The 24,348-nt window shown below is 43.2% G+C and overlaps 1 gene segment (V, D, J or C); it reads left to right on the top strand.

The window, feature by feature from the left end:
- The window catches only part of LOC104871741, a 445,981-nt gene that overhangs the window by 369,634 nt on the left and 51,999 nt on the right, over positions 1 to 24,348 (top strand). Inside the window, 1 exon segment of the C gene segment in view lies at positions 17,203 to 17,242. Coding sequence covers positions 17,203 to 17,242 — 40 coding nt within the window.

The raw sequence follows: 24,348 nt of genomic DNA on the forward strand, positions 1-24,348 counted from the left end.
TAAATGGGGAGGGGAGGAGGGGGTGAAGGGAGGGTGGGGACAAGAGGAAAAAATGAGAATTAAGATCTATTATGTAAAGGTACAGAATCCCAATGATGAATGTAACTGTATTGTATGCCTAGATTGTACCAATAAACTTGATAAAAAAAGATCATATTTCACAAATAAAAATACAGGACAGCCAGTTAAAAACACACTTCAAATAAAAAACAAAATTTTAAAGAATATTTGAAACATGCCATATTTGTGGCATAGTTATACTAAAAAGTATTCATTGTTTATCTAAATTTCACTGGACACCCTACAGTTTATCTAGCAAACCTGGGTATGGAGAACTCCAAAAGCAAATGCTTCTTGGACTGAAGTCCCATTGTGAGCATCCCTGGGGCCCCTGGATATGGAAGAGGGATGCTCAGGACACAGGGGCTGCCCTACCTGGGCAGGGGCTACTAGTGGGTGGGTCCTTTCTGAAGAACCTGCTGGTAGAGCTTCCAAGTCTCCTAAACCATGGTCAGTCCTGACCCAGGCTTGTTTTTAATACCAGGATGAGGGCTCCCTTTCTTATCTGGACAGGCAGACTCCTCAAGCTGAGCTACTACTCCTTCTCTACCCAGTCAACCTCAGTTATATCTGACACATCCAAGAGCATAGACTTGGACTTCATGAACCCTCACACAGAGGGACACATCCAATCCCCTTAATCTTTGCACAAAGTTTCAGAAACTGAGTGCCACTTGGGGTGGCAAAATCAAAACTCTCTGACCTGGTGTCCCCCAAATTCCTTGAACAGCCTTCCTTCAGGGAAAGCACTTCTCAGACAGCCATGCAAGGTCACTGCTGAGTATACTTCTGGAGCCAGCCTTCCTGGTTCATATCCCTCTAGCATAGCGACTTGCTGTGTAACCTTAAATGTGACCTAACCCCTCCCAGCCTCAATTCCTCCATCTGTAAGAATACAGATAATAACAATAGCTTTTTCATAAGCTAAGGTAAAAATAAAATAAAATAACACATACAATGCACCCAGCATATTAATGACCTATGAATACTGGCATTCTATTATTTTATTAAATAGACAGATGAATATATTTCCAAAGGGCATTGTTTTCATCAAAGCTATTCAAAGAAAAGATGCTGAGTAAATCTTAAAAAAACAAACAAACTTGTGAAATCTGATAAGAGACATGCTGTACCAACCAAGGATTAAAAAAAGAAGACTTCATATCTTTTATTTGCTCTCAATACTGCAAGCACATTGTCATAGAATACTACATTCCATCTAAGACCTGAGCCAGCTGTGCACCTCCTAATCCTGAAGAGTATGAAGAACAGGAGAAATAAGCTTTCAAGCCCAATATTCTTAGGTTTTCCAAAAGTTGCAACTGTGATATGACTCAGTTACCTCAAAATTTAGGGATAGGAGTGACCTTTAAGATTTGGAAATCCACTAAGACTTAATGCCCTTCAATAGCTCTAGCCTACCTCCCTTAAATGTGTTGCTCTCTACAGCCTGTGTGATTCTTAAGGAATCAGATTCCCTGCAGGCACCATCACCCACCCAGAAGAAGGACTACCTTTCATTGGCCCAAATCACAAGAGAGGTCTGAACAAGGTGCAGCCTAAGGAGTTGCTGATCAAAACCAACCTTGTTCCACAGTCTGGGTCTTGATCACTCCTGTCCCTCAATAGAGGGACTTCTCCCCCAGAGTCCTTTGAGATGGGTAGCTTTGTTTTTGACCTTGCAGCGCCCTCTGCTGCTCTAATGATCTCATCTCCATAAATAGGTCATACTGAAGGCTGACAGAAAATAGGTCAGGGAAGGAAAACATTTTTGTTCACAATTTAAGTCAAAACTGCTCTTCTGTCTCCATTCCTCCTTCAACCCTGACACTAGCAGCAGCTTCACTGTTGGCCCACAGGGCCCTTTCCCCACCAGCCATCCAAAGAGGACTGTCTTCAAGGATGTGAGACAGCACCCCGAATGGACAGTGGACATTTTCATCTGCAAAAAGGCGTCTTTAATAGCTGAGGATGTAGGGGAATTTATCTGGATGGATACAACAACAGAAACTCTCATGAAAGGATAAAAACATGTGATCAAAGGAAAAGCTTAGGAAGCTGAGAATGTGTGGTGACAGGGTGAGTGCTCCAGGGAGAGTTTCTGCATCACTTCCTTCCTGTTCCAACTTCCATTCCAAGATCCCTGGGACAGAGCTGAGCTGGTGGGTGGCAAGGAGCATATCAAGAAGGACCGGGTCAGCTTGCATCTTCCATCCCCAGACAGAGGCAGTGCAGTCATTACCAGGGCCTTTGCTTTGGAGAAAGATCTTTCTGAGCTGGGAGTAAGAAGTATAAAGAACATTACTATGGTTTTTGCTCTGTGACCTCTACAAAGCCAGGGTTTGAAGAAAAGCTGTGAGGAAGAAGAATTTGCCATAGCATCTCTGTGCCAAATCTGAAGCAGCGTGTGGAAAGCACAGACTTGGTCCAGCCAAGTTAGTGATGGGGCTGTGTGGACCTGGACTGCCTTCTGCCAACCAGATTTCTCAAGTCATCCATAGGATCTTCTCTCCAGTTGGTTTCCAGGGTAGGGAGGGTAACAGGTTGCATCTCAATTACCAAGAGCTGACAGTCGGTAGTAGCTCTCTGGAGCACAGTGGTAAGAAGTCTGATCCCCCTTCTGCACTGAAAAAAAGAGTGATGTGTCTGTTAGCAGCATCCACCATGAGCTCAGGGACAGGAGGCATCACCACACCATTTGATAATTGCCACCCCTGCTCTCGATGTCATTCTCCGTAATGAGTCCTGCAGAGAGAATAATCAGAGCCAACTCTCTGTTGGATTATTCTTTTGGTAAAGGACAAATTTTTCAATCTCTATCTTTTTCTTGGCTTCCTTGGGATCTCATGAACCATTTCCCTTGCTATCAATTGTTGTTGCCTGCAGCCTTTGAAATGTAATTTTTAAAATGAATGAGGAAGTTCTGCCTCCTTCTAAAATCATATGCTCTGTGCCACATCCTCCTTTGTATGATTTATCCGCTGTTTAAAGAGATAAATCATACCCTAGCCCAGCCAATAGCCCCTAGGGACAAGACCTCCCAGGGAAGACCCTTACCCTCCTGAGGCACAAAAAAGGAACATCTGGAAGGCAGAGGTGGCGCTCAAGCATCCTGAATTCCAGCTCAGCTCTGCTCAGCCTCTACCTACCTACAAAATCGTGAGCAAACTTACCTCCCAGAGATTCAGCATCAACCTCTAAATTCCCTTCCAGGTCTCACATTCTAGCATACTAAAGTATAAATTGGCAGAACCGACCTGAGAGTTGCAGGTTTATATTCTCCTGTTATTTGAACTCCCTGTTGCCCAGCAAGAGGAAAGAGGAAAACATGCTTCTCCATTGGAGGGTAGCATAATTTCTTGGTTCAGTGTGAGTGAGCCATCAGAACCTAGGGGCCCGGGCCCAGTCCCAGATGCCAACTTGGAAGCCAAGTATTATTGCATCCGAAAGACAGAAAAGTACTAAAAACAGCCTTTGGGGAAGCCATCAGTTTGGTCCCCCCAAAAAAGGCTCTGCACAGAGTGATAACATTTTGATATCTTATTTATCATCTTCATTGCTAAAATCCACTCTACTCCCTATATCTACTCCGAGAGAGAGAAGGGCAGCTCTTTCCCAGGGAAATGGGGACTGTTCTCCCTAGTGAGCCAAGAGCACAGTTGGTGCCACTTCCCTTTGAACCATGCTGACACTGCTAGATTTGTAAAAGGTGTTCACTCCTGTGGGTGTGGGATTAACAGTAGGTTGACATTTGGAGCTACAACTAGAGAAATCATGAAACTCAGCAAGTAATATCTGGTAGAATTACTTTCTTGCCAACTGAAAAATTGTCTGAAAGACTTAAGAATTCCTTAAGGAATAGGAACCAAATATGAATGTTTAACATACTTCAAGTTAACAAATATTTATTAAGGGACTACAGCATTTCCCAGGGATCATCTGGATCCATTTCTGAGCAGACATTGTTATTGCTTGAAGGGAGATGGGGCTTTTGTCAGTGGGGCAAGGACCTTGGATGAATAACAGATTTAGCTTCGAGACCAGTATAGAGTCAGCAGTGGCCCTAAGTAAATAGCTTAGCTTCCAAAAAACTGTGCACAACAGCATGGAAAACATAAAACACCAGGTAACCAAAATCACTGTGATTGATATTAGCATGCATTTCATCACTGCATAGGGAGGTTTATCTTCCCAGTTGCAAATTTTCTTAAACTGATGTGTAAAGTCTACAGGAAGAGAGTAGTTTAAGAATAATATTTCAAAAAAAGAAGCATGTTTCCAAAATTGGGCTCCCAGTAGGCCACAAAGAAGTGGCATTTTTTGTTCTAGAAATGAAAAGGGGACTCTGGCATCTTTGTATACTTAATGGTCCGTGGGGTCTCTTTCCTTGCCCTAGGTTGAGACCAGCAATAAACCACCAGGCAATTATCTTCTTATAATCTGTACAGTAGCAAGGACAGCAAGAAACAGCCAGCTAGATTTTTGGGAAATGAAGTCACTGTTCCCTGTGAAGCCAGAGAAGAACTTTGGGCAACCCTGCCACGCTTGGTCCTTCCCTCCTCACAGCCAGCATCCTGGGCTCCTTTAGTTGGATTAAGGCAACCACAAATCACTGCTCGGGAAGCAGGCTCCTCTTGCACTCTTAATCATCCTGGAGATAGGACTAGGTCTGAGTGGAGGAAATCTCAGTCCAAGACAAGAAGAACCTGTGGGAAAGGGCCCACCTCTGGGTGAAGAGCACTGAGACCCTCCACTTTGGAAAAGGGCTCAGTTAGCTGTGAGCCGAGGTGAGCATCCCAATCAGAAGTGCTGTAGGAGAATCCCTCAGTACCTAACACAAGGCCACCAGAGGGCTAAAATACTCGGACAGATAATGAATTCCCTTATCTACTGGAAAAGGCTGTAAATATCAACTCAACCTTTCCATGGGTAAGCAAGAGTCTATAGTTTTCATAAAGGCAGCAGCTCCTGTGGGAAGGAAGGAAATAGAAACTTTACGTCTGGAAGAGGTGCTCAAGTAGAGTGAAGCTCAGCAAGTACTACCTTTGAACCAAAGATATCAGTTTATTTTGGTTTGGTTTTTAAATTATCTGGACGATGCTAAGAAAAAGACAATTCTCCCTAAGGGTTTGGTTCCAAACTTCTCACTTCAAACTTCTGAAAAGAGCAAATATTAATGCAGATGGTAGGAAAATTCTATTTCCCTATTTAGTATAGACCTACTTTTCTTCTGTTTGCTTATTTATTTTATTTGGGAGAAAGATCAGATGAACCAGTGAGAAAAAAGTTGCACAGTATTTTTGGATAAATTAGATCCAGAGAATCAAATCAAAGGCTCTCAGCTCAGAATGTCCTGAAAGTTAGCCTAATCCATCTCTTTAGTTTTGCAAATGAGGACAGTGAAGCTCAGAGAAGCTGTGAACTTGATGGAGGTCATTCAGCTGAGTCTGACACCAAGGTCCAGGGCAAAACCAAAACAACTCGTAGTTCTGACCAGCCCAGACCCAAGGGAGGGAAAATATAGTCCTTGGTATGGTGGCAGTTTTTGGCATCCCAAACATTCTTTATACAAAATTTAGTGAACGCAAAACAGAGTTCCAAATTACAAAAGCAGATAAATCAAAGGAAGGCTTGACAGCAGTGCAAAGGCACAGCCACCTGCAAACTGAGGCAGAGATGGAAAAAGCCTGAATGAAAAAGCTCTGCCTATCTATAGTCAAAGACTATCACCATCCAACACTACCTATAAATTCTGCAAAACTAATTTCTTCTCCAGCAAGAGTTTCTATTTTATGATTATATTGCATCAGCTATGGGATGGCCCTGGACCAAGGACCATGTGTACACAATTGGTTTGCTGAGGCTTCTCGTATGTGGAAATGCATATCATATATCTGGACATATGCCACAGCCCTGAAGCCCTAGGATACACCTAAACCAAAGACACCATCACTTGTCCTTCCTCTGAACTTGGAGAAAAATTCTAGTGCTTGGGAAGCTCTACAAAGATGGCATCATCAAGCTGATGCTACCTGTTTTTGCAAAGACCCTCAGCACAATGTGCAGCAAACCAGTGGCTCTGCACTGACTTTTGGGAAAGGAACGAAACTCACAGTGAATCTCGGTAAGTGGGAGAAAGCACTAAACCCTCTTCCTGAATGTGATTTGAAATCTTTTCTGAACCAACTAATGGGGATGTGGCTTCTTGATTCATCTCTGCCAGTATTCAAGTCCAGCCTGACTAAAAAGTGCTCTCTCCATACCCCATGGAAGTGTAGCCAGGCAGGTTGACACAGCTTCTTCTGAATTCTCTCAAGTCACTTAACCTCTTTGCCAAACTCCTAGGCTTTCCTGTGCCCTCAAAGCCATGCTCATCTATCAATTAGAGAAAGAGAAGCTCCCAGCACTTCCAGATTTTTAGATCATTGTGGAAAGAGGAACACTGACATTGTGTTTGTCTTCATGGGAGGAGAAGAATAAAGATTCATTCCATTGCTTAGCGTACATCAGACAGTATGCTGCCGACTTCCTGCACATTATCACCCTTCCCCCTTATACCAGTTCTGTGCATTAGTGCTGTTGTCCTCATTTTGTTTAACCTTTTAGGAAAGCAAAGAGAGTCTGAGTAACTCACTCAAGTTGATGCAGTAAGGTAGGATCTGGAACTTAATTCATGGCTCTAGGATTCCAGATCTAAATGCTACTAGTGAGGGGATTGTGTTTAAGGGGAAAGTCACTAACACTCTGCTCTCCATGGCTGTGAACATAATCCATAAAGAAGTGTCTCTTCAATAATAAAGCCAGGGGTTAAGCAACAGGACCACTGCCAACCAGTTGCATATCCTTAATCCTTACAACAACATCATCAAGCTGTCAACATTCCCCCACTTTACAGATGAGGAAACTGAGATGCAGAAAGTGAAAGTATTTTCCCTAGGTTTCAAGGTCAAGTGTTTCTGACCCCAAAGCCTGAGTTCTCCGAAATAAACTACAACTGCTAACCAGCTTAATTAATTAATTAACTAATTATTAAGACAACAATCTATTGGGCTGTTAGGAAAAGGAGTGATTACATTTTTTTTCCATGGTTCCTTTCCTTTTCCAGGAATAATCATACAGCACTGTGATTCGGCCTTTGTGTCTCCCCTGGGAGGGTGGGTAGGGAGCCCTGACTTCCCACACCTGGTGGAAGGGCCTTGCTTGGCAGTATTTGTAAAGCGGTCTGTTGGTGTGTAACTCAGGGGGATCTGAAAAACTCATCTTTGGAAAGGGAACGAAGGTGACAGTAAATCCATGTAAGTTTGAACAACTAGTACCTCCTAATTCCTCTCTAGAATCCTAATTTCCAAATTTTCAGTTCTGTTTTATAACCCAAGTCCAAACTACAGCAATCCCATTAATAGACTAATTCAAACAACTGCTAATGTGTTCATACTTTACACAGCTGTTTATTCCCACGTGGGACTTTATCTAATAGATAAGAATGATGGTGCCCGTGTAGTACAGAACTATAGTCAGGCTGTTAGAGAGCTAAATTGTTGTTGTTGTTGCTGCTGCTGCTGTTGTTGTCTTTGTCATTATGATTGGTGGCATTTTCCATGTGACTAAGACAAAAATCAATTTTGATTTACTAGTGTGGAAAAAGCTGCATTCTAATGAAAATCAAGTTTAATATGTTGGTTTTGAAAGTGATACTTGGGGAAGTTTTGGGGTTTTGTTTGTTTTACATCCAGCATTGGTTACTTTGAGCAAATAAAAAGCTTTCTGTAGTTGCATCCTTTATCAGAAAACAGCATTGATAGCCTGATATATTTCCTCTGCTTTTCTAAATATTGGGAGAAATATCCATAGTCAAACAGAACTCATTTTTAGCTCACATGCTTAAGGACCCTTCCGAATTTTTTTGTTTGTGGGTGTATAAATAAAATACTTATGTAAAAAAATCAGTTAAATATCTGAGCCTCTATTCTCCTCTTCTGTAATATGGGAGAGCCAGTTCCTGGTCCTGTTTTACCAAAGCAGGCAGCTGTGAGGCATGCTGGCATATTTTCAGTAAAATGACAATAAGCGAAAGGAAAAAAGGAAGGTCGCAGTTTGTCCATAAACCCTGCTGTCGGTCCCTCATTGCAAAAAGCTGTTTTTAGCAGAGGGTTCTTACATGACAAGTAAACATTTAAGTTAGAACCCAGGGAAGTTTGAGCAACTGGGTTTTTGTAGAGTCTCATATCATTGTGATACCGGAACCAATACTAAGTTGACATTTGGAAAAGGAACGATTCTGACTGTTAGACCAGGTATGTTTTATCGAAGATTATTCATTTCTAAGTGTAAGCCACCACCCTTAGAAATTCAGTGAAAGATAACTGAGTTGCCTGGTTCTTAGCAGCCTTTCACCAGGGGTCTTTCTGGTGAAAAAGACCGTGTGGGCAGCACCAGACAGGAGCTCCTTCTGGACTATCTTCAACGCCTTTAAGTACTATATTTGAGAAGGTTAACTTTGTTATGTTAATGTAGGAGGTGAGGTGTGTAACTCACAAATGACTAGAATTGAAGACTGAGTGTGTAGGGCAGAAGAATTTGGAAAGGGGAAAGAGGAAGGGCAGGTTAGACTCAAGAACACAGCACAGGGGTGTGAAATGCACCCTGCTCGGAAAGGCTATGGTAAGATGTGGCTGTTCATATAACAGATGCATGACCACCCTTGTTACCTCCTTGTCTTCCAAAGGCTTCTCTGTAGGTGCAGTTAGGGAGGAAAATTATCTATGCCCCATTATAGGAAATCTTGGAGCCCAGCTAGTTAGGTAAAGCTATTCTCTGGTACTAACACTGATGGGGAAAGCAAGATTGAAATCAGATAGTCAAATTACAAAGAGCGTGAACTTCTGAAAATATGCCCAGGATGCTGTTACCTGCTGTGTTCCTAACTGGGTCCTCGTGGAACATTTTCACTCCTTCCCAGTCTGAGCTGTGTGCATCAGAGAAGCCCCCTTTTGATGCCCACTCATTTCTGTGCCCCTCCGTGAAAAAATAGCGACTAACCATCCGAATAGAAGAGAAAGATTCCCTAACCTACTATAATAACAACTCCTCTCTCCTCTCCAGCCAAAGGGATATTTTGAGTGTTGTCCCACCGCTATCAGAACAAACCTAATTTTGGTTACGTTCAGTGTAGCTGAAGTTTTGCTTCATAATGAAGTCTCTATTTTCTACGATAATGGAAGCTCCTTCCAAGCAGCAGTTCGGATTTAATTTTTGCTCATATTCCCAGAAGATACCAACTAAATCTTCTACTTTTATGACTCCATTATTATTCACTTTATAAAGGGTAGAATCAAAGTGTCCTTATAAGCATTATGTTACCTCCATATGACCTTCCTAAAGTCCCTTGTGCCCATGACAATATTAGATAGAAAAGCATTTCCACTCTGACCTATAAGAGCAGTGGCCATCTCACGCATAGCAGGTGAGAGAGCATCTATGTTCCCACCTAGCCTGGCTATTTGGAATCCTCCAGATATTAGAAATGATAATTAGAAAAAGCATGTGCAATTCCATTTTATTTATAATGTTTATCTTCCCCAAAGAATGGTTATAAATTCCTTCCCAAAGGCGTTGTATTTATCCTTCTTTTAGTTCCTCTTTTCGCGATGTGTACAGAGATGAAATACTGGTTGAGATTCAAAAAACATCCATGAGATTTACCTTAAGCTTTCCCTGTCAGAAAGATTCTAAGAGCTAAAGAGATGGGAATCTGACCTTTGGGAACTAGATTAAAAAGGAAATCCAAATTAATCCCAAGGAGCCATGCTCAATAGATAGTTATTTAGATATAGCACATCAACCCTGCAAGCCTCGTGCTCAGTTACCTGGACTGCTCCTGCCTTGGTCTTGCCTGGGAGAGTTGTAATGTGTTCATTCCAGACCTGTCTCGAGTAGAGAGAAATGTCAGCCTTCAGTCCTAAAACCTCCTTGTGATTTGGTTTATTTCAATAGAGTTTGTCATTACACACAGTGTTCTGGAAGTAATAGAAAAGTGCATTAGAAGCACCTGCAAATGGAAATGAAATGTAAATTTAGATTGTAAATATGTGACTGCAGTAAATAGATAGCAAGAAAAAAGATGAAGAGATTAGAAACTTACCACGTTTCTCTAACCCTAAAGGGGGTGTTTCTATAAATAGCTTAAAACTATTGGAGAGGAGCTGGGAGGAGGAAGGAGGAGGACAGAGGCAGACAGATTTTTCTCCTCATCCTCTTCACATTGTAAAATTGGAAATTGTTTCTCAATCACCTCTTCCTGAGCAGAAGACAAAACTGTGCCTGTTTCAAGACTAAGGGGCATGTGGGTTGGTGTTTCTTGGAATTGATTTTGAGGACAGCTCCCTGTCAGTGGCGAGGGCTCGCAATGCCCTGGCTGGGGGAAGAGGAGCAGATGAGCAGGAAAATCATTCCACGTGTAAGTGTGGAGAGACAAGAAAATCTCAGGGAGCAGGATTTCTCTTGGCTTTCCTACATTGTCTTTTAACCTTTCTTGTCTAAGCCTGATGCACTGAGTCCCTAAAGAGCAGACCTTAGGATTCAAACCAGAAACTTTCAGGAGAAAGCCTGCTTAACTTCACTCAGGAGACCTAGCATACTCTGACTTTAAAAATTCTTTTAATCCAGCTGTTTTAGGAAGAGCTCTATAAAGGTTGAAAGAAGGGTAGAAAAAAAAGTTAAAAGTCTAAGAAGGGAAAATAAAGATGTTATATAATTGGCAAAAAAAAAAAAAACCTGAAAAGTGTGGTAAACAACTTTGTGAAGGACAAAATAAGTACCCCAAGGAGACACTGCCCATATTTCTCTACTTAGGGAGTCTCGGGCCACTCTCCAGAGCAGGCTTGGACTGCCAGGACAACAGACCAGGCTTTTCCTTGAAGAGGAGAGATGGGGCCTGGTTTGAGGTTTATGTAAAGCTGTGTGCTGCAGTGGAACTCTAACTCCCAGAAGCCGGTGTTTGGGCAGGGAACCAGGCTGACTGTCCTCCCATGTAAGTACAGAGGCTGAGGCTGCCTGCAGCTCCCACAGTCTCCTTTCCAGGCTGAGTCCAGCCAGCTCTCCAGAAGAGCACATACTTGTTCTGTGGGCTCCATCACAGAGAGGCAGACCAGGGCAGATGGGAAAGTGCTCAGATCTCACCTTTAACATTTCTTCCTCACTCTCCTCCCATTCTTCAGTCAGTTTCCAGTAAACCAAAACCTAGCAAGTTGATGCGAGCAATTTCAACAAGCAGAGAAATGGTAACCACTCAAAATGCAATAAAGTAGAAACTTTCTGAGCACCAGCCAGGGTAAGACAATTAGGAAAGAAGAAAAAGAAATGAAGGTGGCAGCTTAGTCATAAAAAGAACAGTAAAGAAGTTTAATTTTAATTTTACAATTTTGTGATATAAATATGTATATATAAATATACAAATATGTCCAGACTCCAATGACCTCTGGAAGCCAAGGTCCCACCTACAACAGCTCCCTTCTGGATTTACAGTCAAATAATGTAGTTTACCTGTAGTTTAGTGCAGGGCTGAGACCCAAGGCCCTTCTGCAAGGGCTGTGCCTGCTCCTGTTTTTGCAAAGCTTCTCTAGGCTGTGAGCATAGTGGAGGCAGCAACTATAAACTGACATTTGGAAAAGGAACTCTCTTAATGGTAAATCCAAGTAAGTGTGAGGGAATGGTGGGGGGGGATTCAAAGACTTCTTATTTAAATTGCTTACCTCTCCAAAGCATCCTAGCTTAGCTTCCAAATCTAAGATTTGTATTAGCAGCATATGATCCCCATCAGAGGGATTAGAACTCCATTGTACAAAGACTAAATTACCTTCATCCAAAAACATTCCTACCATCCATCTTAAATGAAATTATTGGTGCAGAGAGGAAAATTGAATATAGGATCCTGAGAGATTCAGCTAAGGCCAGGAAATGTTTACCAAAAAGATGAGAGGAAATTGGCATATTGTGACTATGCAAATTCAGTAGACCAAATATAAATCTTCTCGATGTAGATACTAAAACTCACCCAAATTTATCTCCCAAAATAATGAGACCCTGTGATTTCATGAACTAATGTTGGAAATTCTACAAGCAGATTTCTTTTTTTAATCTTCATTTTATTGCTCTTAAAGGAACTGTTCTCATTCCTCAATCCAGTAACTGAGGTCTCAATGGGTAGAAGTGTCTGATTAATTCAGGTAGAGCTGTTAGCCCCATTTTTTCCTTAGTTACCATAATAATTGATTCAGCCTCCACTTTACTTAGTTCTCCTGAAAATAAGGGGGAAATTCATCTGTCATCTGAGTTGGAAGAATAGAGCAGTACATCCCCTCCTTCACATACACACCCACCCTTCTCTCCCAGTAAGGATGTGTGTGTACTGAAAAAGTTTAAGATGCTGTATATGAAAGCACAGAGCTGTGGTTGCTCTTGGCACTTCTTGAAAATCTAAGCTGCTGGTGGGCTTCTCAGACTAGTGCTTTAAACTAATGCAGGGAAGACTGACTTGATATAACATTCAGGTAAAGGGGAAATGGGGAAAACTCGAAGGACCCCAGTCTCCTTCTTTTTCCCCTCAATCTCTTTTAGACGTAAGCAAAGTGGCCTCGATACTGAATACAGGCCAGAAAGCCCAGCTTTATTTACTCAGCACTGCTTTCTATACTCAAGGGAAGATGTCACACCAGGAAAGGCATGTTGGAAAACACAGAGCAGAAAAGTTCTTTTAATAACTGGTAGAGAGGGAGGCAAGTAAAGGATTCAGGGACCCTCTGCACACAGCTTGAGGGATGAATGCAGCCAGTCCTGTGGCCCAGGGGATGGTATGTTCTGGACAGACCCGGCCTGCAGAACACACAGTGTGGTTAGCCATGCCGTTCTCTCACTCAGCGGGGGTGAAATCAGCACATCTGCGACAACAATGAATAATACATGATGTTGTCAAACCCCGTGCTTTCAGCAGTCTCTGAAGTCTTATCAAATTAAAGCTTCAAGGGGATTCATGTGAACATCTCGGGAGACTCAAGGACTCAGTTGCTTTTCACAGGGTAGGCAGGCAAGGTGGGGGACCAGAAAGTCAGTTTTATCTTTGGTGTCTTGCTAGGAACAGATTAGGGCAGGAACCTGGGGTGGGCTTTCCAGAATGCAGACAGAGAGGAAACCTCTCAGCACTTAGTTGTCCTTTTGGGAGCCTGTGAGCTATAACAACCCCTTTGCTTTAAAATGCTGAATGGGCCAGGGAGTCTGACAGCCTAACCATGCAGAGAAAACACCTGTGAGGCAAGATATTTCTAGAGCTCTGCACAGCCCTTGTGTGCAGATTTCCCATGCAGAGGACCCTTTTTTATGCAGAGGTCACAAGGCTGGAGTCCAAGAAGACCATGACTGAATTCTGTTTCCTTCTATCAGCAGAACACAGAGATTATTGCCACAGGAACACTTTGGTGCCCATAGGTTTGAGGCCTTCAGCTGAGGGAAGGCACCTGGTTTTGCCTTATGTGCTATGGAAGCTAAAGTATGTGGGGCCAGGGAGGGTTCTTTGGACAGCGAATAATGAGAAATAGCAAAGAGATGGGGACGTTTGTTTAAATGCCCATCTTTAAAGTAGATGGGTACTTCTTCTGAGCTAAATGTTAGCCTTTTTCTCTCACCCTTTTCATAAAAACAAGCAAGCTAAAGTTTTAACCTTTTGCTAGTAAGTAATTGCTTGAAGAGATGAGTAGCATAAAATCAAAGAAATATAGCAGTTTAAAAGTTGAATTCAATTAAGGGACTAAAATAATCTGGTTTTTTTATACTTCAGGGTAAGATTTGATCACAAGCCATGCCGCATAATGAGCCTGCCTGAATTAGGCTCTTTGGATTTTTTGTGTCACCCACTAGACATAGCCAAGGACTCCTATAGTTGTGACTGTTGGCAATGGGAACTTTGGTCAAGGGGTGAAATTTACAGCAACTCCAAATAAACATGCAAGAAGCTGTCCCTTCTAGGCCCTCACCTAACTCCTCCACTGTGGTCACTTGGTTGCTGTGGGAGGTCAGACATTGCAGCCAAGACTGTTGGGTGTCTAGATGTCTGAGTTTTCCTGAAACAGAGGGGTTCCCCAGAATAGGGTCTTTCTTTGCTAAACCTAAATAGTCCCCAGGATAGTTAATTACCATAATAAGGCTCAAGTGTAGACTTTCTGAGAGCTACTACCTACATTTCACCAAGTTCAAGACTAACAGAAAAGTCACACTGTGTCAAGGCTTCATTCAACACGCCCAGCATTTTCTTTTTCTTTTGTATGCCGGGGTATGAGGGGAGCACAAGAGACAGTGTTTCATGAAGCTGACGTCTAAACCTCATCTAATTCTAGTCAGCCTCTAAAAGGCTGAACACTCTCCTCCTGTCTCCTTGTAATCAATTCATTGTCATCAGAAATGTGTGACACCTCAAAGGGAGGGAAGGACATGGCTTGAAAACTGATCAGAGAAATTGTCCTGAAAATGACGCTGTTAAATGGAAATGAGACCTTTAGAAAGAGAGCTGCTGAACATGAGAAATCAGTAAGCTTCAGGACAAGGACCAAAGGAAATAGAGAAGTGGGGGCAGGCCCTCAGAGGCAGCAGGCCAGATGTCCCAGGGCCAGATGTGGACATGGTCCTCTGACCTTCAGAGGGAGAAACTTGACCGGCCACCCTGGTCCAGGCCCCATTGGGTGAGTTGATTCTCCTCATAATTAGAATAGGAAGATGTCAGGGAGCCTCAGGGGTTCCTCTAGGGTTCTTGTAAAGGCCTGCATTACAGTGCAAATAGTGGCAGTGCTGCCTTTGGGAAAGTGATGTTTGGACCCGGAACTACCTTGACTGTTCATCCAAGTAAGTGTAAGAGGACAGCAGCGTGTGAGAATTCTGCAATTTCATCTCTGTTGCCAAGTTTTACAGGAACGGATGTAGGCTGGGAACCAGACTTTGCTTGTAGTTAACTAGTGTCATCCAAGGTCTTTTCTCTTCTTCAGTCTCAATATGCAGAGACTCCCATTTGGACTCCAAACCCAGTTCTCTGCCCTTGTTATGAGTACTGCTGTCCTTCACCTTCCCCTTAGAAAGCTAGAATCTTTTCTGCTTTCAGGACCCTCTCTGTAGGCAAGGATAGGGAAGTCATGCTTTTCAATTCTATTTCTTAGCTCCATTCTGTCAGAGAGTTCTTCCTTATATCAATCTTAAATTCTTTCTGGCACAGCTGAGGCAAATTCCACTGGTATCACCCACAGTGGGGAGGGATAATTGGGAGCAGTTTGAATAGGTACAGGATATTCAGTTCAGAATGGGGTTTAAATGAAAGCAAAGAGGGAGAAACTGAATAGGAATCGGAGGCCTTATTTCAAACCCCTCTATGTTCCCTGCATGTCTCCTACTGCTTCTATAAATGCAAAACTACAAAAAGAAAGAGGAATGGATAGACAGAAATAAGCATCCACTGTGTCCATTTCCTATCACTGAAACCACAGGCAAAAGATTACAATTAATTCCTAGGAGTTTCAAATACAAGGCTTAATTCCTTCCTCCTCATGGTGACTTGGATCCTTGCTGATAATTAGAGCAGATAGAAAGATTTGGCTTTGGTGCGTTTGTGGCTGCGCCCCACTGGGAAGAGAGAGAAATGCAACTATTTTTTTAAGATTCATGAAGTTCCTTCTGTCAGTCGTCATAAAACTCCCCACTGCAGGGAGACGTGTGGCAGCTGTGAGAAGACGATATTTAGAGTGGGGACTCTAGTAACAAGGAAGCAAAGCAAGCTGGAGGGACCCAGACTCACAGCATCCCCACTTCCGGCCTTTTGGCTCTTTCTTGTAGGGGCCCTGAGAGAGCCAAATGGACACGAATTAGGAAGAGCTTAGAGCTTGGAAAGTGTGGGTACTCGGAAATGAGAAATGAAAACAATGAGAGATGAGCAGGGAAAACAGTTAAAAAACGAACATGTCTGTCACTGAAGCTGGGCACGACTGAAGCGGAAGAAGGTTATCACAGTTACGGCTCTGACTCGACTGCCTTTGCAGGGCAAGCTGCTTCCTCCCCAGTATCTCCACCCAGGACAGGGTCCTCGCACACACAGGGCCGAGCCCAGCCACCGTGTGTCCAGAGCAGCTCCCCTCTTGCAGGCATAGCCGCCCAGGCAGATACACAGTGCCACTTCTGTGTATGTGAAGGAGGCATCCGACTTCACTGTCTTTGTCTGCACCACTGAGTAGCAGCACAAATTCACACTGGGAGGGTGCGGAGCTAGAATGTGCCCCGCGTTGCTCTTAGGCTCAATATCCGCTTGCTGTAATGTCTCAAATATGCAAGATGTCTCTGAGTGAAGTCTGCCTCTATGAGCAGGGCACAGGTTGGACCAATGTTGCCCATTTTTTGTTGAGTTTCTCCAAGCACTGTAATATGAGAGACAGAACTGAGAGGTTGACATTTGAGCTCAGGAACCAATTGACTGAAATATGCCGATGAGGTCTGAAAGGCCAAAAGTGCCTTCAGAACTCAGCCATTGTTGTTAACTCTCTAGCAGTTGTCATTTCAGCAAAATGTATCCACTTAGAAAGGTCAGCTCTTCATTAGCCAGACAAATGAGAACAACATATTGACCACAGATAAGGAGCGGGGCGCCCCATCTCAGCCTCTGAAAGCCTGGCATTTCCAGTCCTTTAATCACAGTGTGCCAGCGAGCATATGCTGTCTCAGAGAAGGCAGATCAGTGGTGTCTGAGGGCCTGGTGTCACAAAGTGAGGGCTCGAAGATGGAAATGAGACACAGATGGGAACGCTGAATGGACTGGGGAGTAACAGGGAAAGGAGGAGGTGGCTCGATAAGGGGGCTCGAGGATGCTTTTCAACCTGTAGCCTATCAGAAATTCCAATGACACCAAGGTGGAGAAGTATACAGTCTTAGCAAGTTTCCTGTTATCCCCAACAGAATCTGGCCTAGCGATGCCTCCAACTCAGATCCCATAGGTAATGCTGAGCAGCATCTGAGATGCCTTTTGAAGTGGCATCGAGAAAGACCGGGGTCTAAGCACCTTAGGAGTCACCTGTCAGTTATTGTAAAGGGTTGGGTAGCTGTGTGACATCCTCCTACAACAAGCTGACGTTTGGGCAGGGGACAAGACTCTCAGTCATTCCAAGTAAGTCTCCCGTGGCATTGCCTATGCGGTGTGGAGGGACTGATACCATACATGGGGCTTAAATAGCTATGCAGCTGGCAGAGTGGCTGGGGTCAAAAAGCAGGAGTAGAGGTATAGTAACTGTGGTCAGAAAGAAAGGTTAAACAATGGCAAACGTAGGCTTAGTCCTCAAAAGATGGCATAGAGAGCATAGGACTTGAAAGTGGCCATTTATAAAACAAGCCATCCTCAACCACCACGCTCTCACTGCCTGTGGGGGACAAGGCAGGTGGAGAGGATGGGCAATGGACTCTAATAATGAGGTGCCCCACAGATGAGGCAGGATGGAAGGCGGCAAGCTGGTCAGAGCCTTGGACCAGGTAAATCTAGACCAGTGAATTGTTCCAGAAGTTTCACAGAGAAATAAAATTGTTCCCAGAGTCAAAAGATGTCAGAAGGATCCCTGATTAAAATGCATTTCAGAATCATATGGTCATCTGGAGAGACATTAAGTCTTGAAAGAAAGAGAATTTTTTTAATACCCAAGCATACAGCAAATGGGCCTACACCTTTAATTAGACAGTGAGCAGGGCAAGTTGCACATTAGCCTTCCTTTTAATCCACTCTCAGGAGGAACTGTCCCTCCGGCCGCCCGTGGTCACAGCTGCTGTGAGCCCTGGAGCTCTTTCCTACTAAAACTCCTGCTCCTGTGCCACCCACAGAGGCTGGGGGGGGTTAGGAGGAACTGTCCCTCCGGCCGCCCGTGGTCACAGCTGCTGTGAGCCCTGGAGCTCTTTCCTATTAAAACTCCTGCTCCTGTGCCACCCACAGAGGCTGGGGGGGCGGGTGAGCCGCCTGCCTGCCAGGGCCTCTGGTGCAGCCCAGGTGTAAGCTCTGCTTTCCCTCCCTCCTGGTTTTTGTTGAGCTTCCTATCACAGTGGAACACCGGTAACCAGTTCTATTTTGGGACAGGAACAAGTTTGACTGTCGTTCCAAGTAAGTTAAAGAAATTTTTCCATCAACATTGTGTAAAACAAATTCTTTCAACTGCAGAAAGAATGGTCAAAAGCCTGCTACTCTTGCTTCTCTGTTTCTAGGCAGAACTTTATCTGCAACATAGCACAGAGCACCTCCTCTCCACCCCAACAATGATTTATGCCAACACAGGTTTTTAAACACTCCATCTGAAGATTCCTGCTGGGTGAGGGACAGATAGAGCTGTTTGTAGCCATGGTCTCCCCCCTAATTCCCTCCCCTCAACTGCACTGAGTGGGGAAGTTGGGCTCCATATGGCAGAGGCACCCAGAACAGAGGGTTGAAGGATGACTCTTGATGTATGCAAAAGGGGAAGGAGCCAGAAAAAGGGCAAAAGCCAAACTCAGAATGAGGTGGAAGGTTAAGAAGGATGGCAGGGAGTCCAGGATTGATCCCTGAGGGATACGCAGATACCACCTGGAGAGAGAAAAAGGACTTCTGTTTTCTCTGAAGACAAATTTGGCACAAAAACCAAATTACATGTCAAGCCTCCCCTAGTGAAATACTTTTGTCCTGGTTTCTCTCAGTTATTCCAGCAGGAAAAGATAGGAAACAGTCACTGATGACTTTGATCTTGTGGAAGCATTGTAGGGAATCGGCTCACAAGAAATGGGTAGGGCCTTCTGGGAGACACTGGAGAGTTTGGAGTGATGGTTTTTGTAATGGCTTAGCACACTGTGTGTCTAACTACGGAAGCAAAACAACCTTTGGAACTGGAACCAGACTCACCATTATACCCAGTAAGTTCTTCGTCCCTGTCAGGGAATCATCTTCTGTCAGATTCTGAGGGTCATATTGGACTACACAGGCTTACACAGAGTTTACCATCTGTCCTTTTTTATAACAGGTAGGGATGGGTGCAGTCAAATATCTGAGTTGTCTAAGGGAATTCCAGGCTTGAATATTTAATTCATAACTAGAAACTATGATTCACAATTCTGTTTTTGCTGCTGCCATCATGTGCCAATGTGACTTGTGAGAGAACTGAGACAGAATGACTGCATCTTCACTTTTGTATGATAATTTTAACTTTAAATTCTGTAAGTGCTTAGAAAAAAAGCATAGGATATCAAAGAGACAAGCAAACCAGGAGACCTAGAGTGACGGCAGGCAGAATGTCAGGCTGTATAATTTTACAAAAGTAACCCAGTGTTGTCTGTTCTTGCTGATGGTAAATGTCTTCGTCTCTGGGAAGGCACTGAAAGCTGGTGCTCTTGGTGGGGCAGAGTCACTCTAAGTAGGAAGGCTAAGCACTGATCCTGAGGATAAAGTGGAAACTTGAAAAACCCCAGGGCTTTTGTCCCCTGTGGAGCTTCTTGATGTGGCAGCACAACTGCATTCAGTTAATTACAGTTCGGACGAGGCACAGGATTAGCTGTTAGACACACTCATGCCTGAGATGCTAAATGATAGATAAGTAGACAAAGCTGTACCAGATATACATGCACAGAGCAAGGTGCAAAACATGGGGCAAATGGACTTCTTACACCTATAGTGAAAAGCTGTGGAAATTCTGAATATGTTTACTTTGCACCAAAGACAGCTTCACACAATGGGGAAAAAATGTATGGCAGAACAAGAACTACAGGTATGGAAAGTTCCCAAGTCTGGTTTCCCCAGCTGTCTTCACCACTCTGTTACCTAGAAGCCTCTTTTTTTTCCGCTTTTCTGTATTAGAAATTAAAGGCATGAGTATTACTGACTCTAACAGTGAAAATTACATTACAAAGCACCTCTCAGCAAGGCTGAATAAAGCACCTGTAGACATCAAGGTCTATTTCTTCTCTTCTCTCTGGTTAAGATAGGGAAACAGTCTCTCCTCACTCTGAACCTAGGGATAGGGAGCTCAGAAAGAATCCTAGTATTAGAAGTGAGGTAGGGGTAGAACTAAGCCACAGGACTTGGGGACCCAGTGATAGTCAGTCTACTCTCTCCCAGATGCCACAGTGGCCTGAAATGTCCCAGAAACAATTTCAGGGGAGATCACAGAACACTCAGGGAAAATGCTACTGAGAGAAACTGGGTAAGACCACGTTACCTAAAAGGGGTCAGTCCCAATGGCTCTAACCCAATTCAGATCCCAAAATATTTGAAAACTTTGTGGAAGCCAGCTATAGTGGGTTCATTTTCCAAGCGGTGCTTTGAGAAATTTTTAGTAGTTGGTAGTTGCTATGGGTTTAGCAATTGGAGAATGTCATGGAAGAGTAGAATTATTTGGAACAAGAGGATCTGATTAGGATTAATGAGATGCAAGAAAATTCTGGCTAGAGGGATAGGAAAGTCCTGAAAAAGAAGAGATACAATAAACCTTGGAGAAGTTGTAGCATTTATCTTAGCCTAAGCAGCAAAGGGCAAATAGGAGCCAAATTCAAATACACAATCAACCTTTTCACATTTACAAAATTCTCCAATTATTACACTGTCACTGGCCAAATACCAGCAGGTCTTAAATGCAAACTGAAACATCCCTCTGCTTCAGCCCTAAGTCAGCCACACTTCACCTGACCCCAACTCACACCCAAGTGCTGTTTTTGTAGAGGAGTTTAATGTTGTGCGAACTACGGGAACAAGATGACCTTTGGCTCAGGAACAGTCTTGAAAGTCAAACCTTGTGAGTACAAAAGACATTCTGGCCTCCCCTAATCCCAATCCAACTTTTGAATAGACTCTTACCTGGAAGAATTTGATTCTAAAGAAAGAATAAATGAAATTCCAGGTGCAAATACATGCACTTTCTCAGTTTGGTTACGAATTGCCACGCATCACCTGTGAGAAAGTTAATTATGCCAATTTATTGATGTTCCCCACAGCTTTAAAATAGTGTTTAAACTCAGAAAATAAAAAGAAAAATCAGCTTCTCTGTGGACCCCACTGCTTACTCTTTGGGTGTCTAGATTGCCAAAAGGAACTTCAGCTTGCTTTTTTTTTTTTTTTTTTTTTTTTTTTTTTTTTTTTGGTACTGGGGATGGAATGCCCAAGGCAGGCATCGGAACAACTGAGCTAAATCCCCAGGCCCAGCTCTTACATATTTGAGCTCAGAGATTTCTCTTGATTATGTGACTTAGGTATAAGGAACATTGCACATTGCTTGGCTCGCGTTTCTGGGATGAGTGTCAGGAAAAAGGCCAGGCAGACAGGTTAGTGAGGAGACACATGATAAGTGTCTGTCCTGTTTCTATAAAGCTGCTGACAACAGTGAAAAGAGAAGCAGTGGGAACAAGCTGACTTTTGGGACTGGGACTCATTTATCAATTAGGCCTAGTAAGTCTGAGAAGCAAGTACAATCTTTATGTCTTTTCCAATTGTTTGCTCTGGCCTGACATTTGAGTTTTCGTCTTTTAGATTCCAGATATACAAACTACTGTATCTTTTTGTGTCCCTTTTGAAGTTTGTTCTACCAATCCTCTCCCACTCCTGTATAACACAGGAGACTTTTGTGGCCATGGTCACTCTGATGAAGAAGCTGACAGCAATTTGTTGGTAGTTGTGTCTCGGCTCTCCTATTGCTCATCTGCAGGTCCCTTTCCCTGGTTATAAGAGATGTGAGGGTTTTATGCCAACAACAAGAGAGAGGAAGAAATGCCCAGTACCATAGGTACACTGTCACTGGTTATTGTAGCCTTCAGAGCAGCTGTGGAGGTTCAGGAAGACTCAGAGCCTGATTTTCTGGCAAAGAGGTTTATGTCAATGGTTGTCTCAGAGTGTGAATACCGGAGGTGCTCAACAACTCACCTTCGGGAAAGGCACCCAGCTGATCATCTGGCCCCGTAAGTGCTTCTGTCTTGGAGGTAGAGGTCTGAATGCAGTCTCTATGGGAACATTTACAAACCCTTTTCTGGAGCTTTTGGTATAACTGACAGCATTGGTACAATCCTTGATACCCTAGGGCACATAGATGAAGGAGGTAATGCAGTCTGTGCTCTGGAGACCTCCTGAGATTTGCTCTTCTGCAACTGTTTTTGACTATAAGTCCATTATTGGAAATCTTCATGTCCAGCAAACAAAAGATATGAGCTTAGGACTGGGACACGAGCATATGCAGGCCACTTCACCAACAAACACTTTTGCAATGACAATTACTTTCATAGGAATTGTGAAATGGTAGTATCGATAGAGCTACAGTTGTTTCTCCTTCTCTGCCTGCATGCCCTCTACTCTGCCTGACTTAGGAACATTAAATTAGAACAGTTATTAATCATTTGATTTCTCAGCCCCATCACTCATCAAGTATGACAAGAGGGGTCCATTAACATGAAACCCAGAAGAGAAAGGACAAAGAGTTTAATTCTCAATGTCTTTAGAGTTGAACTTGACAACTCTTTGGCTTTAATCAACTGGCCAGTGACCCATGATCAATTGAGGCAAAAGAGGGCAACCAGCAGATAGTGTTTGTCAGGCAAGCATTTGACCAGGGTACTACTGCTGTTAAAGAAGTACACTCCGAGTCTGGGAGGTGATCCCTGAGGCCTTTGTAGAACCATTGAGAACCGGGTCAAAGGGAGAGCTTTAAGGAAGGCAGTAGAGACCAGGTGGAAAGTCAAACACCAGGTTTTCGTAATGGAAAATCTCACAGTGTAACTATGGGCAGTGGCAGGCAAATCACCTTTGGGACTGGAACAAGACTTCATGTCAGCATTGGTAGGTAACAAAAATCATGGGGTAACTCAACTGTGTGTGCCTTTAAAAGGGGGAGTACTACAGAGGGGATATCCTGGCTAAATGCAGTGTTTCCTTCCTTCCAACGGGAGAGACCTCTCTAAGATGCATACCTTCAAACCTTACTTATGCTATTTTGATTTTCATTACTGAAGCTTTCCTTTACACCTGTGAAAACTCTCTGCTCCAAAATTCTTCAGTCTTCTTTACATAGTGTGTTTCCTTTGAACTGTGGGGTTGGAAATTAACTTATCGCCAGGACCTTGTCACTCTAAGCAACAGAATGGAAAGGGCTGTGAAACAGAGAGCAGCAAGTCTTGCTTTTTCAGATAACTATTCATGAGTAATATGTGTAAAGGCCAGGAAGTGGGCTACAGTGACCTTCTAATGACTGTTTTAGGGACTCTGAGGAAGCAGCTTAGCATCCTACCCACTCAACTTCTGAGAGGAATCACTGATAGACTATTACCAGAGTAAAAGCAAAAACCTGACCCTCTGAGTGTAGAATCACATGCCAGCCCTTTTCCCCAAAGCACTGCTAAGTTTCATTATTTACCAATTATGAAATGACTGCATGATAATTAACATGAAATTATATAGATGAGTGGTTTGAGCATTTTAAACCTATGATTAAGATGCAAATTGTAGAAATTCTAGAACAAGCTACCAGGCAGTTCCTCATGCACAGGAATCCCTGAAGACAGGCAGTGTGCCTGGGCATGGTTTTTTCACAACATTAGTTTATGCATTGTTCAAGAACCTGTTGGAAAAAGGATTACATGCCCATTTGGGTTCTAACAGCATGCACTGAGCAGTACCCATGTTCAAGCATAGAGGCATGACAAAATGGCCCCATACCTGTAGGAAAGGAGAGTGACAGTTATGTTGCATGGTATTTAGCAGTGTTTATCATGCCTGTCCCTAATTCACTGGGAGCTGGCTGCAAGGTTTCCCCAGGAAGTTTTTGCTAAAGAGTATATTGCTGTGGTAATAATAACAATAACCTAAGATTTGGAGCAGGGACCAGACTGACAATCAAACCAAGTAAGTAAGGAGAATGGGCCAATCTCAAAAGCTGACCTGAGATTTAATACACTTTCAAGATGATCGATATGCTTGATTTCTTTGTCCCTGAGACCCTAAGTAGGCTAAAAGTCTGTTAGTTCATGAATTCCGGTAATCCCAGAGATTAGCTCAGGAAGAAATAGTAAATTTCACTGGCTTCTTCCCTTGCTCTGGATATACAGAAATGCTAAGGATAATGTGTAAGCCCACTCATTTGTAATAGGACAAAATATAAAGGCCCAACAACCCAGAAATCAGGTTTTTCTCAATAAGAACCACTCCACTCCAAGAGGAGCATAATGATTGTTTTCTTGGTTTTTTTGCTGGTTTTTTAGGTTTCTGTTATTATTATTCTTTGTAGAAACTAAGGC

Source organism: Fukomys damarensis, unplaced genomic scaffold (assembly GCF_012274545.1).
Source record: "Fukomys damarensis isolate Sample0158 unplaced genomic scaffold, DMR_v1.0_HiC HiC_scaffold_17, whole genome shotgun sequence".
NCBI lineage: Eukaryota > Metazoa > Chordata > Mammalia > Rodentia > Bathyergidae > Fukomys > Fukomys damarensis.